This window comes from Pipistrellus hanaki (assembly GCF_964339955.1).
Source record: "Pipistrellus hanaki genome assembly, chromosome: 3".
In the NCBI taxonomy this organism is placed as follows: Eukaryota; Metazoa; Chordata; class Mammalia; order Chiroptera; family Vespertilionidae; genus Pipistrellus; species Pipistrellus hanaki.
In genome coordinates, this window is record NC_140505.1 from 97,827,171 (window position 1) to 97,842,900 (window position 15,730).

A 15,730-nucleotide genomic window follows, 5' to 3' on the forward strand; every position below is an offset into this window, starting at 1 on the left:
TGAAAATATCCTATCTAATAAAAGAGTAATATGCAAATTGACTGTCATAAGACACAAGATGGCCACCCTCATGTGGTCAAAGATGGCTGCCCCATGTGGTCAAAGATGGCTGCCCCATGTGGACACAAGATGGCTGCCACAAGATGGCCTGCAGGGGATGGCAGTTGTGGGAATTTAGGGGTGACCAGAACAGCAGAGGAGGGCAGTTAGGGGTGACCAGGCCAGCATAGGAGGGCAATTGGGGGAGATCAGGCCTGCAGGGAAGGGCAGTTGGGGGCACCAGGCCTGTAGGGGAGAGCAGTTGAGGGGGGGAGGCCTACAGGGGAGGACTGTTGCAGGGGGACTCAGGCCTGCAGGGGAAGGCAGCTGTGGGAAGTTAGGGATGACCGGGCCAGCAGAGAAGGGCAGTTGGGGGAGACCAGGTCAGCAGGGGAGGGAAGTTGTGGGAGGAGGAGGACCAGGCCTACAGGGGAGAGCTGTTGGGGGGGAACCAGGCCTGCAGGGGAGAGCAGTTGTCAGCAATCAGGCCAGCAGGGAGGGCAGTTAGGGGTTACCGGCCCAGCAGAGGAGGGCAGTTGGGGGAGACCAGGCTTGTAGGGGAGGGCAGTAGGGGGGGGCAGAACTGCAGGGGAAGGCAGTTGTGGGGGGGGGGGGCAGGCCTGCAGGGGAGAACAGTTGAGAGTCAGCAGTCCTGGGTTGTGTGAGGGATGTCCGACCGCCTGTTTAGGCCCGATCCCACTGGGATCAAACGTAAATGGGTGGTTGGACATCCCTCAAGGGGTTCCAGATTGGAGAGGGTGCAGGCTGGGCTGAGGGACCCCTCTCCTCCATGCATGAATTTCATGCACCAGGTCTCTAGTGGGTAATAAAAATCTCACCACAGGGTTTTAAATAGTAAATACAGTAAAAAAAACAAGAGCTATTATAACAACCTTTTAAAAAAAACATTATTTCTAAAATGTTATTCCTCATAAACCAAAATTTTCACAAGTCAATTCTTGAAGAAAACCTGCTTGCAACTCATCATATGAGTTTCTTTTCTTGTTAAACTTGCCATACTACTTATTTCCTCTATCCTCAAGTTCAGACTCTCTCCTCTACTAGCTTCTCCCACTCAGTAATAAACTTGCTAAAATAAAACTTGCTCATTCCCTAACTCTGCATTTCCCATAGCAGCACCCTCCCTCTTTCCTTCTTTCTCAGCCACACAGCTGAGATCTGGCTCCTGCTGCTATTTCCAAGGAAACTACTGACAATAACTAATGAATTGAGAAATCCAGAGGGTAATTTTAGATCTTATCTTTTGGGATCTCTCTATTCCATTCAAGGCTGTGGACTGTTCACTCCCTCTTCATAAATCTTCCTTCTCCAGGTTTCCACTAAAAAACTTAGTGTGCCTAGGTATTCTCTCTCAATGTGCCTCCATGCCCTCCCTCACCCTTCCTTGACCCAGTGCTTGGAAATTGGGTGTCCAGGTTCTTTCTCTCACTCTGGGCTCTGTCCAAACACAATCTCATCTGCTCCCTTGGTTCTAAATCCTTCTATTCCTCCACAAGGTGCTAGTGCTGCCCCCCCTTGACACTGGTCTGTCATACAGAGACCTACACTCAGTATCCCAAGTTGAGCTTATGTTACCCACTTCACCTTAAACCTTCTGTCCTCCCTGAATGGCTCTCAAGATGGAGTCATCACCACTGGCCCCCAGATTCACACAGGCACTCTCTTTTGTGTGCTCCACCCAGGATTCATCATCCTGGTCTCTCCTCTCCACTTGCTCTGGGCTGTCTTAGTTCCATCCTTCATAACTTCCTCCTTGGATGACTGTCATAGTTTCTCAGCTGGTATCTCTCTAGACTGCATGTCCTCTACTGTTCCCTCCACACTGTAGCCCGTCTTTCTAAAATGCATTCTTGATTGAAACTGATCAGCGGCTTTCAAAACCCAAGCACCTTGCCTGGATGCCCTCCCTGATGTGCACAGGGCTCTGAGGGGTTTCAAGAAGGACACAGAGATCACTGGCCCAAACAGTCCTTAGGGAGCAATACAAGGCCTTCCAAGATTTGACTCCTGCTTCTCTCTGTCCATAACTTTCCCCTGTCCCTGTATATATTATGCTAGCCAATTGACCACTATTGAGTCTCTCAAATACAACCTGCTATTTTACACCTCTGAGTTCAAGTGTACAACATTTCATTGGTCTGTAATGGCTACCTGCTTACCCACATAATGTCAACTACAATATTTGTCTGCTTTGAAAATTTATACTTCTTTTGAACTGCAGCTCAGACATCACATTCTCTGGGAAGTCTTTCCTGATATTCCTGGCCCAATAATTGACCACATCTTCATCTTCCAGCAGAATGTGCTTTATTTATTGCAGTTTCTGCACTGTACCATAGCCATATAATTGTAAGCCTTATTTTATTACTAGATTATGATGAACCTTTGATAGGAGAGACTGCTTTATTTATCACTGTATTCTGAAGACCCATGAACAGTACCTGTTGGTTGAAGTAAATAAAAATAAAATTTACTTTTTGAAGGAGAGAATTAATTTATTGAAAAGGATTTTCTTGGGTGAAGAGATTAATCAAATAGCATATATGCATAGCCTGTGGATACTGACAACAGTGTGATGATGGGCAGAGGGAGGGGGTGGAGGCTGTGTGAAGGTAGGCAAAGGAGGGGAAAATGGGGACATTTGTAAGAGAGTCAATGATAAAAAAGGCTTTTCTTGAGTCTCTCCCACGCCCCCCCTTCCCCCCCCCCCACACACACACACACTGTTTTAGGCCCGCTGAGAGGATGTCGCTCACTCTGTCTCAGGTAGATAGAGAGGTTTTGCAAAGTAGTAGATTTTAAATAGATCTTAAGGATGATTGTGAATTAGGGAGAGGGCCATTTCCAGCATGAACAGAAGCAAGGATTAACTGAGAATGAAATAAAGGTTTATTGGGTAAAAGACAGAAAGCAAGTTTGGAACAGGAGTCTTATAGGTGAAGGTGTTCCAATTTTATAGCACTGGCTTTGGGGAAAAATGTCTCGATTTAATTCTGACTTGTCTGCTTCCTTCATCATATGGTTTTGAACAAATTACTGAAAATCTCTAAGCATTAGCTTCTCATCTGTAAAATAGAAATGATGATTCCAATGGTAGTGGTGACGGTGAAAATCCCATGTCAGGACTGGACTAATATCTTGATTATTACTAGCTCATTACCTCATAAAAATTACCTGTGAGGTAATTTTTGTTGCAGACAAAGAAACCAAGTTTAGAGGCTCTGTGACTTGCCTGTGGTCCGGCAGCTAGTGCATGGCCGGGCCAGTGACTCCACAGCTTCCCTTCTAAACTCTACTCCTGGGGTGTAAGTTTAAATTATAAGTGAAATGTATACAAAGTGCCTAGGACAGACCCTGGCACTTTATATACATTCATAACCACTCAATAGATAGAAGCTGTTATTAGCAATATTTAGGACAACTGGGCAGACACATTTGAGTTAGGAAGTACTGTATGGACTTGGTTTTGCTTTGCAGGTGGGTGGCAGTCAGGGGTGTTATAGGTGGGGCAGGACTCATGAGGGTTTGGACTAAGGCAGTGGAGAGGGAGACAAAGACAAAGGAGATGAATTCAAGATACCAAAGTCAGCCTCCCCTCAAGGTACTCTGTGTGCTCAGGCAAAACTTAATTGACCAATACAATTTTTAAATATAGGTTTATAAAAAATTTATTCATAAAGATTACTTGCAAAGATGTGCCAAATATAAAACTCTCAACAATTAATATATGTAGCAACATACAAGGTACAAATCACCTTTACTGTTGCCACCAGCAAACATTTTGCAGCAATTATATATATTAGAAGTTATACCACCCATATTTCGTTTCTTTAGAAAATTTTACATAGACAATCTTGTTTGTAAAAACATGATTAATCTAAGCATCTTTACATTTGTCCCATGTTTATTTATACCTACACTGTTTTAGATAAACAGATACTTTTACATTTAAAGACATTCTAAAATTTACTTTTGTATGTAATTGGACTTAATCCATAATAATTTTGATCTATAAATTTAGCACCAATAAATATGACTCTAAATTGGCATTAAAATTTAAAAAGCAAGATCAATTAGAGCAGAAAAGATCACGTGTCATCACTGATTATTTCTGGTACCTGAGAAGAGCGGGAGAGTGAGCTCGGGGTACATCCTGGCCAGTTCGCATGACAAGAGGGCTAGTGACATGCTGTAGAGGGGTGGCAATGGGCCGTGGGTTCCATAGAGAATACTGCCAGGTCTTTGTTCGGCTACTTTCTTTGAGTAAACAAAAAGCTTTGCTTCAAGGATCTATAAAGAGGTAAGAAAGTAAGAAACAATACAGAAAAATATTGGCTACATCAGGAGCATTTCTATTTAATAAAGGTACAAAGTAAACTAATAAATATAATAGTATTCAATATAGTAGTATTTAATATAGTTATATTTAGTGGATAGCATGAATTAATTCCTATTTATAGTGAAATGCACATGTGACATAAATAAATGCATATCAAGAAGTAGCAACCCAGGGATCAACCCCCATTTCTATTTTCTGTGCCCAAGGGTGGATGTTTCTATGTCAGTAAATGGTACATGCCTGCATGAGCTGCATGGAGATTTCGTAGGTCTCTCTGTTGGTGTCAGAGGCCTTAAATAGAACAAGGTTTAGCAATATCACTATGTCGAAGGGATAGTTCCTAAAAAACACACAAAAACACACACACCAAAAAGTACAGTTAATAAAACTGCCTGACTAGTAATCTTAATAAGCCAATTACCTCTCAAATCCTAGAAGGCACATTGACCTCAGTCACACTTATTAATGACATCCCATGCCCATTTGGCAATTGTTTTGCCTCCTTTATATATATATATATATATATATATATATATATATATATATATATATATATATTTTATTGATTTTGTACAGAGAGGAAGGGAGAGAGATAGAGAGTTAGAAACATCGATGAGAGAGAGAGTCATCGATCAGCTGCCTCTTGCACACCCCCTACTGGGGATATGCCCGCAACCAAGGCACATGCCCTTGACCGGAATCGAACCCAGGACCTTTCAATCCCCAAGCCGACGCTCTATCCATTGAGCCAAACCAGTTTCAGCGAAGTTTATTCTTAATAGAAATGACGAAAAATAAAATACATTCTGGAGAAAAATAATTTTTCAAAAAAAATGTTATTTTGGTAATATTCCATAGATCCAAGTATTCTTTTGTAATGTTAACATAAAAAAATAAAATGATGGAAAAATCAGTTTATATTCAATTGCTAAAATTTTATGGAGATTAAAATATATAATAAAAATTCTACTGCTAAGATTATGGAAAATGCAAGTTTTAGACATGAAATATTATCTACTATCTTTAAAAGAAAAATAAAAATTTTGAAGAGAAACTTGTATCTAAAAAGCACGGTTATTTTATATTTACTGAAAGTAGCTATCTTTTAAAATTCTGTTCTTATTAATTTAGAACAAAATAGGTTGGAGTTTAAAACTAGTTCACTTTTATTTTATGTGTAATAAGTTGAAATTTATAATAAATTCACTTTTATTCCCTTCTTTGGATACCTGAAGACAGACATTTAATTAATTAATTAATTTAAAAAAATATTGATAGAGAGAGAGAGAGAGAGAGAGAGAGAGAGAGAGAGAGAGAGGGAGTTGTTGTTCCACTTATTTATGCATTCATTTGTTGATTGTTCCCTGACTGGGAATCAAACCCATAACCTTTAAATCTGCCTGCAACTGTGGCTTATCTGGATGACACTCTAACCAACTGACCTACCTGGACAGGGAATCAATATAGCCATTTAAAATGCAACAATTTATCTAACAGGAAAATCAACAATCTATATGAGTCTTTTCAAAAATATACTTCAGCTGCCTTCTTTCAAGTTCTTACATATGAGCTTTTCTTTTTGGAAAAAGCTCATGCAATTTGGGTATCTTTATTAACCCTTGTATCATAGTTATGAAATTTAAAATACTATAGTTCTGAATGTTTTTTCCGAATGACTAATTTATATAACAAGGACAGTGGTTTTAAAAGTGTGGTCTGTGGAACCTGGGTGCCACATTTTTTTTCTTTTCTTCCCTTCTGAAGTTTTGAACAAGGTGGATTTAACCTTTTGAAGGGTGCTTTTTGGGTTTAGTTTGGTCTAAAGATGGCTGAAAGACTTATTGCTTATATCTTTCACAAGCAGTTCTAGAAACTCCTTTAATATATACATTAAGTTTATATATATATATATATATACCTTTAATATATATATCAAATATATATATTTGATGGCCTCCACCAATTCTTTTATTTATTTTTTAAAATTAATTTCTTTATTGATTAAGGTATCACATATTTGTCGTCAACCCCCATTCCAATCCCCCCCCCTTCCTGCCCCCACCCCCCAGTGTCCTTGACCACCGGTTAGGTTCATATGTGTGCACATAAGTCCTTTGGTTGATCTCTCCCTTTTATCCCCACCCTCCCTTTGAGGTCCAACAGTCTGGCCCCTTATCTCTGGGTCCGTTCTTGTACATCAGTCTATGTTGTTCACCATTTCCCCTAGATGAGTGAGATCAGGTCCTACTGGAAATATTCTTGATCATTTTCAAATGCTGTTCTAATGTTTCACTATGAATTTCACTATGAATTAAAAGAAGGGGGCTATAATGACAAACCACTCTCCTGGGAGAATACAAAAAATCAATGTAGCTGTACATTGGGTGTGGTTTTTCTGGCATTTTGTATTCCCATAGCATTTACTATGCTTGATTAATTGCAAAAGCTGTAAACGCTCAGTTGTTCATATCATGAAGAACAACCCTAATTGAATTTTCCACTGACCAGTAACCCCTGCTTACGAGAATCCATACCTGCTTCCACATACAGTTGCTATGGCTTTGAAGCAGCCAGATGCAAGTTGGTAGGAACCTGTGTAGCATCGGTCAATTGCCCAATTAAAAAGATTTATTTGGTCAGGATTAAGTTCCAAGAGTAAGACGACAACTTCACAGCCAAGTTGATGAACCTGAATACACAGAGGAAAGCAATTATTCATGTTTAATGAAAGGTTATTCCAGGGAAAGACACAAAATCAAGCTTAGTCAATATCGAATGGGATAAAATAAAGTGGAGACTGAGCATTCATCTTGATTCATTTTTATTTCAAATTTTCCTCTTTAAGAGGGAGTGATTGAATTGAATACTGAAATAAATGCTTTTCTGCATCTATTGAGATGACCATATAATATTTCTTTCTTGAGACACTATTAATGCAATTAACATACTAATGAATTGAGGGACATTAAACTAATCAAGTAGGTCTTGAATAATCACAACTTGGTTATGATGAATCATCTTTTTTTTATATATATATCACTGAATTCAGTTTTCTTATAAAATGTTTAAAGTTTTTATTCCTATGCTCATGAATGAAATTGCCTTTTAATATTATTTCCTGTTAAATCCTTGCCAGGTTTTAGTATTAAGGTCATGCTGGTCTGCTAAAACATGTTGGAATGTATTTTCTCTTGAGCTGTTTTCTCTTTAAGGATTTATATCAAATCAATACAGTTTGTTCCTTAAATGTTGACTTCATCAGTAAAGCCATCTGTTCTTAAAGTTTTGTGGCTTTTGTTTTTGTTTTTTTGTGGAAAGTCCAATTGCAGATTAAATTTCTTTATTACTTATATAACTCTTCAGATTTTCTTTTCTTCTGGTATTGTGTTTTTCTAGGAATTTGCCTCTTTTATCTAAATTTTCAAGTTTACTGACACAAAGGTGTTCATATGTTCTCATTTACTTTAAATATTTTAACTATTGTAGTGATGGTCCTTTACATTTATGATGCTAATGACATGTGCATTCTTTCTCTTTCTTGATCAGACTTGTCATTGATTTATTAATTAAAAATATATTTTTATTGATTTTTTTTTACAGAGAGGAAGGGAAAGGACAGAGAGTTAAAAACATCAATGTGTAAGAAACATCAACCAGCAGCCTCCTGCACACCCCCTACTGGGCATGTACCTGCAACCAAGGTACATGCCCTTGACCAGAATCAAACCTGGGACCCTTCAGTCCGAAGGCCGATGCTCTATCCTCTGAGCCAAACAGTTAGGGTATGGATTTATTAATTTTATTAGTTTTTTTAAAAACAAATTCAACTTTTGGTTTAAATTAATTATTTCTCTTTGATTAATTTCTGCTCTTATTCTTATTCCTTCATTTTACTTGATTGAGTTTGAAGTTATTATTTTTCCAACACCTTGAGATGGATGCTTAGGTCATTATCGGCCTTTTTTTCTATTATATGCACTTAAAACTATACATTTCTGTCTAAGCAAGACTTTATTTATAATCCACAAGTTTAGTATGTAGTGCTTTCATTATTCTTCAGTTAAAAATATTTTCCAGTCTCTCATTTATTCTTTCACTCACTGGTTATCTGGAACAGTGTGTCTTAATTATGTATTTACTAGAGGCCTGGTGCATGAAATTCGTGCACTCCTGGGGGTCCCTCAACCTGGCCTGTGCCCTCTTGCAGTCCGGGCACCCTTGGGGGATGTCCAACTACTGGCAGTCAGACATCCTTAGTGATGCTGCAGTAAGACATCCTTAGCGCTGCTGTAGGAGATGCTCCCGCCACTGCTGCTGTGCTTGCCAACTGTGAGCCCAGTTCAGGGCTTCTGGCTGAGCCACTGACCACAAGGGGGGCAGCTCCTGCATTGAGCGTCTGCCCCCTGGTGGTCAGTGTGTGTCATAGCAACTGGTTGTTCCACCATTTGGTCAATTTGCATATTAGCCTTTTATTATATAGGATGGGAAAGACTAACAGAGGTTAGAGGGGAGGGTGATTGACATAGACAAAAGTATGGTGATGGCCAGAGGTTGGGGGCTGGATGGAGGAGAGTAAAGGAGGGGAAAATAGGAGACATCTATAATAGTGTCAACAATAGAATAAAAACAACAATGGTATACCACTACACAACACACCTATTAGGAAAAAAAAAGATATATTATGAACTATGTATTTATTACTTTGATAAAATTAAAAAATTTAAAAAGAAAGGATTTTGTCCAGAAAGGAGTGTTGTTGAAATGTTTTTATTTTTATAGTAAAGCTAAGGAAGCTTCAGAGCCCTTGTGAGGGCTGAATTTGTTCTGGGGGAGAGAGCAAGCAAGTTGCAACCAGTAGCATTTTGGATAACCTGCCTGAAATGATTTAAAAGAGAAGGGAACAGATTCCTCAAGCCTACAGTTATTTGTAATTTATTTTCTTATTCTAAATAAAGTCATTTTTGAACCTTATTAAAAAAAATCCTGCCTGCCGCGCCCTCCCACCCTCAAATTAGTCTTTATGGTTCAGTAAACTTTAGGCCTCACAAAACCTCTGTTAGTCCCTGAGGGTTAGGTTACCTAAAGGAGTTTGGATTCATTCATTATATTTATTTGCTCCTTTTAATTCTTGTTCTAGGAAGAGTGAGGACAGTTTTTTATTCAGTAATTTTTATAATAAGAATTGTATTGGAACCTGCTCCTTCTTTGGCTGTTTACAGGTTTACCTTACCGGGAACTCACAGAGACTTAAGCCCTTTGAAGATAGGGACAGAGCTGTATTGAGATTCTATAATACAGGCACAAAGTTAATACAACCTTTATGAATATTTGTTGAAGAAACAGATACATTTCAGTGCCATGAGGCATTACATTTCTTTCTGCTCCATCTCTTTATTGAGACTTTTGTGCAAAGCATAAGGCTGAGGGGATGAGCAGGTAGAGTGGAGTAAGGTTGCTTTATCCAAACCCTAGATATCATACTTTAATTTTACATAGTAGATGCATTTCTGAATGACATTTTGAATTGGGTATATTAGATTTTGCTAATATCAACTCCCTTTACTCATAGAGACTGTTTTTTAATGATGTTTAAACATTTCGTACTATGAGGTGCAAAATATTTTGCTTATTTCAAGAATCTTTGTGTATTCTTTCTGTAGTAAAGTGAATTATCAACATGGTAAGTCTATTTGGGGGGCCTGCTTAAAATGGGGCACACCAGTACTAAATCTGGTTCTAACAATGACTAATTCTCACACCATGTGTGCAGTTAGATGGCCGCTGGACATAACCATTTCATTTGGTCCCTTTGCTCCCACAGCACCTGCTTCAACCAGAGGCAGTGTCTTGACCTCCATGATCTCTCTGTCATGGCGACCGCGGGGTGTCTACTGCCTGAGGCCTTGGTAGTCAGCTGGGCACTGACCCTCCCAAGATGGCAGCAACCTGGAGGAATGTGTGTCAGGGGCGGGGTCTTGTGGGCAGAGGTGGGGCAGGAGGCACAGGGAAGCTGCCAGTGTCCACCAGGTTCAGCCGGCCTGCAGGAAAGCTCTCCCTCCCCATCTCCTCTTCTCCCAGGCTGGCAGCTGGATGGCTGAGGGGAGTGCAGCCACTGGTGAGGCTAGGAGCGGGCTCGTGAGGGTGAGGATCCTGATGCAGTGGTCCTGGCCAGGTGGGCACTTCCTCCCTGGCTTTTGGAGGGTGTTGGGGGAAGGGCCTGGAAAGGAGGGAGGCTTCTCCCTCCTCCACTGTTGGGTGGGACATTGCAGGGGAGAGGTTGTGGATCCTTAGCCCAGACCCACCCTCCTAGGGCTGGGTCATAGGATTAGGAGCTGCTGAGGTTGCCAGACCCTTGTGGGTGGGAAGGAGCATCTGGGCCTGCCCCGCAGTGAGTCCCTGGCTTGGGTGTCTGAGCAATGGGCAGCGGTGAGGCCGCAGAGTTGTGGAAGATAACAAAGCGCTGGCATCCGTGGCCTTGATGCTGGCGTGTAGGGATCTGAGAACCTGGCCGGGTGCTGGACATACCTCCCCTGCCTGTGCCTGGCATGGGCTCCTCTGAGCCACCGGCGGCGGGGAGTATAAGGGGTGGCCCAGTGGATGATCTGTCACATGAGACCCCAGACCTGCCACACAAGACAGGACCCCAGACCCTCCAAGCCAATGCGGGTCAGGACCCCAGCATCCACCACACTGCCGCAGGGGCGGGATCCCAGGCCCTAGACTCACTGCACTGGCGAGACCCATCAATGCACCTCCTAGTGACCAGTTGTTTGGTCATTAAGGCATTATGGCCACGTGCTTTTTATATATATAGATTATTGATCACTAGATAATTCCACTGCGATTAGAGAACACAGTCCATATCACTTGAATTGAGTAAACTTTATGGAGACTTGCTTTATGGGATAGTTTATTGTCAACCTTGGTAAATGCGATATTTATCTGGATGCATCATAGTGTATTGTGACAACACTTAAACCTAATTCTGTGGTTGATGTTGGAAGATACTGTGTTGTGAACAATGCTGAGACACTCAGTAACCTAGCTGAGGCAGACTACCCTATACATTGAACAAGTAAGGATCTTTAGCTAGTACTTACTCGTAAATCTTGACAAGCCAGAATGTTGTCAAGCCACTTATATAGGTAGCCATCTGGGGAAAGGCCCACGTTGTCAAACACAGGGCCGCAGCACAAGACTGCTGACATTGCCTGATAACAAAACACAAAACACCTGGGAATGAAAACTGGAATGGTCTAATGGTATGCAACGGACTTTATAAAACATAACTACCAGAATTATAAATGATAAAGATCTTTTAAAGCAGTTATTTCCACAGATTTTTAAGTATTCCTTAGTAAAGTCAATAAAAAGTACCAGATTCCCAATTGGCTCATTTTAGAAGAGCTAAACTCATAAATTTAACTTCATGAAAAATATTTTATGATCATAACAAGCCTCTATCATGAAACAGTAAAACATTCAAAGCAAAATGCCATGTCACAGTTTTGAAAACAAACTCACATTAAGTGAATTCAATTGAATTAATTCTTTTTAGAAGATAGAGCTTTTAAACTTTTGCTTTGACTATGGACTGAATCGAGAAACTTGACAAATATTTGACTAATGTACTAAATTAATAAACTATGAAAAACATGGAATAATTGTGATTTTTTAAATCAAAGATTAAAAAAAATGAAAAATATAAACTTCAGTTCCTTTGAGGTTGAGGGGAGGAAGCAAGGGAAGGTGAGATCTTTATTAATTATGTAATTAGCAAGTCCAGGTGACTATCAGAGCCCTGATTTAAATGAGCTCCATTGAGACAATTGTCAACCTGAAAGTCAGCATGATAGTTTAAATTAGACTGGGAATCATGTTTCCGAAATTTTTGAACAGTCCTAGTAGTGTGAAAATTTATTTATTTCTGGGAATCTTCTAGGATAAGAGGCTAAAAATGGAAATGGCAGATTTTGAACTTGAGGATATATATATATATATATATATATATATATATATATATATATATATATGTATAATGTTAGAGAAATATGCTAATTAATTGGGACACCATCACGGGTCAACCAGACAGGAGGAGGTTGAGTGTGTAGCGTTGGGGGTGGGCATCAGGGACCTCTGCGTGCCTGTGCTGGGGAGGGCCTGATCAGCAGTGGCCGTGGTACCACCCAGGAGGCAGGGCCAGACTGGTGACTCAAGGGTGGGTGGTGCCGCACAATTTCAAATTGCATGCTGGGCTCCTAATACACACACACACACACACACACACACACACACACACACACGATGCCCCCAAAAATGTATGCACACTTTAATATCTGATAGCTCAATTTTTTTAGGGGTAACACCATACACACACACACACACACACACACACACACACACACACACACACCTCATTATAATCTTGCTTTATGGGATAGTTTTTTATGAGACTTTTTCTTAGGTTGAAAGTTTATTAGCAAGGAAGCTATTTTAAGGGTTTATCCCTTACGAAAATCATGTGGTTCTATGGGAGAAAAAAAGAGAACCTATGAAATACTTTCAACATAAAGATTAAATAAAATTATTGAAAACTAAAACAAACAAAACAAAAAGAATGTGGTTCTTATATAGAAGACACAATGATTAAAGTGGAAGCTTGGATAAGTTTTGCACCTAGAAATTATGAGGCCAATTGGAATAATTGCATTTCTATACACAACTATCAATCTTTTATGTGTGTACATTTTGGAATTTTTAAGGTCAGCTCATGTATTTATTTGATTTTTTTGCAAGTATACTTAGATTCTGCCATATCATATGAAATAATATTATTTATTTCAACCTAATTTAAGGCAAGTTACCAGTTTAAGGAAAGAACCATGGATCTCACAAGAATCATCATGAGGCAAAGGTGACCTACCTTTAAGGCACAATACTGGTATCTTGTGATCTGATGGTTCCTGTCACTATAGCGATCCAGAGGCGTGAACATAATGCTGAAGGGCCCTGCCCACTGGCTGAACAAGATGAAAAGATGGTGCCTCAGGCTTTGCTGGGGGAAGAGAAATCTCCTGTGGTGAACTAGAGAGAAAAATGCAGTTAACAGTTTCCGAGAATAAAAAATATAGTGAATACAATTTATGTCACTATAATACAGCAGTTTTAAGTTTTGGAGAAATGATTAATTTCCTAACTCCAGGTTCCTTTAGGTAATAAAAAGTGTTGAAAAAGTTAAGCAGAATTTTCTTTCTAAGTGTGCATCCTTTCTCACTAGCATGTTGTCAGAGCAGGAAGCAGAGACAAAAGATGACTCACACACTGTTTTCTACTCAATATCTAGAGAACTTTCCAACACATTCCAATCAGCTGCTTATATAGACAATGTTCCCTTGACTGCTGCCAGTCTTTAGGAAAAATTATGAAGTATAATGTATAAACAATTTTAAACAAATATACTTTAGCTGAAGAGGTCAGCTCACATCTTACTTTAAAGTCATCAAAATGAGGAAGATTGGTTATACAACATATAAGTTATGAAAAAGTAGAAATAGTTGAGGGGAGCTTTTTGTAATTATGTCAAGTACTTTTAATGACAGTCAACCATTCATTTTTACACTGAACTGGCCTTGTAGTAAAGTTTAGATATCAGCATGATTTCTTCAACTTTGTTCTTCTTCCTCAAGATTGCTGTGGCTATACAGTGTCTTTTGTGGTTCTATATAAATTTTTGGAATATTGGTTCCAATTCTGTAGAATATTCCATTAGTAACTTGATTGGAATTGTATGGAGTCTATAGATTGCTTTGGGTAGTATCAACATTTTAATGATATTACTTCTTCCTATCCATCAGCATGGTATACAGTTCCACTTATTTGTGTCTTCTTTACTTTTATTCTTTAGTGTCTTATAACTTTTGGAGTACAGGTCTTTTACACTCTTGGTTAAATTTATTCCTAGATTGTTGTTTTTTTTAATGCAATTGTAAATGGGATTGTTTGATTAGTTTCCATTTCTGATACTTCATAATTGGTGTATAGAAATGCAACTGAATTCTGGATGTTTATTTTGTATCCTGCTACTTTACTAAACTAATTTATCAGATCTATTAGTTTTTTGGTGCAATATTAGGTTCTTTATATACAGATTCATGTCATATGCAAATAATGACAGTTTTACGTCTTCTTTTCCAATTTGGATGCCTTTTATTTCTTCCTCTTGTCTGACTAATTGCTGTGGCTAGGACTTCCAGTACTATGTTGACTAAGAGTGGTGAGAGTGGACATTCCTATCTTGTACTCAGTCTTAAGGGAAAAGTTTTTTGTTTTTCTCACTGAATTTTATATTGGCTGTAGGTTTGTCCTATATATCTTTTATTATATTGAAGTATGTTCCCTGTATTTCCATGTTGCTGAGAATTTTTATTGCAAACTAGAGACCTGGTGCATGAAAGTTTGTGTGCTGGTGGGGGATAGGGGGCTCCCTTAGCTTGGGTTGAGCCCTCTTGTAGTCTGGGACTCTGGGGGGATGTCCACTGCTGGCTTAGGCTTGCTCTCCAGGGGACTGGGCCTCAGCTGGCAGTCAAACATCCCTCTGGCAGCCTGGAAGCCCTCGGGGGATGTCCAACTAACAGCTTAGGCTGTGGGGAGCAGGCCTAAGCTATTAGTCGGGCATCCTTAGTGTTGCCACAGAGACGGAAGAGGCTCCCGCTACCACTGCTGTGCTGGACAGCCATGAGCCGGCTTCTGGCTGAGTGGTGCTCCCCCTATGGAAGTGCACTGACCACCAGGGGGCAGCTCCTGCATTAAGCATCTTTCACCTGGTGGTCAGTGCACATCATAGCAGTCGGTTGCTCCGCCATTAGGGTCAATTTGCATATTACCATTTTATTATATAGGATTTTATTAAATGCTTTATTCTGCATCTAGTGATACAATAATGTGGTTTTATCCTTCATTTTGTTTATGTGGTATATTACATTTATTGATTTGTAGATATTGTTACCAACCATGAATCCTAGGAATAAATTCCACTTGATCATGGTGTATGATGTTTTCAAAGTATTGATGGATCCAGTTTGCTAATATTTTGTTGAGGATTTTAGCATCTGTGATATTGACCTATAATTTTCTTTCTTTTTAGTGTCTTTATCTAGTTTTGGAATTAGGATAATGCTGGCCTCATAAAATAAGCGAGGGAATCTTTCCTCCTCTTGAATTTCTTGGAATATTTTAAAAAGGATAACTATTAGTTCTTCTTTGAATGTTTGATAAAATTCTCCTATGAAGCCATCTGGTCCATGTCTTGTTTGTTGGGAGTTTTTTTTTTTT

General features: G+C 39.5%; 1 protein-coding gene across 9 annotated transcripts in view; it reads right to left on the minus strand.

The window, feature by feature from the left end:
- FRY (FRY microtubule binding protein) overlaps positions 1 to 15,730 on the minus strand; it is a 476,275-nt gene that overhangs the window by 136,667 nt on the left and 323,878 nt on the right. For all 9 annotated transcript variants that reach the window (XM_084878512.1, XM_084878510.1, XM_084878508.1 and 6 more), the window contains 5 exons: positions 13,323 to 13,483; positions 11,500 to 11,610; positions 6,934 to 7,088; positions 4,640 to 4,739; positions 4,179 to 4,350 (listed from right to left, as the gene is read on the minus strand). In XM_084878512.1, the coding sequence (XP_084734638.1) occupies positions 4,179 to 4,350; positions 4,640 to 4,739; positions 6,934 to 7,088; positions 11,500 to 11,610; positions 13,323 to 13,483 (699 nt within the window). The remainder of the gene's footprint in view (positions 1 to 4,178; positions 4,351 to 4,639; positions 4,740 to 6,933; positions 7,089 to 11,499; positions 11,611 to 13,322; positions 13,484 to 15,730) is intronic.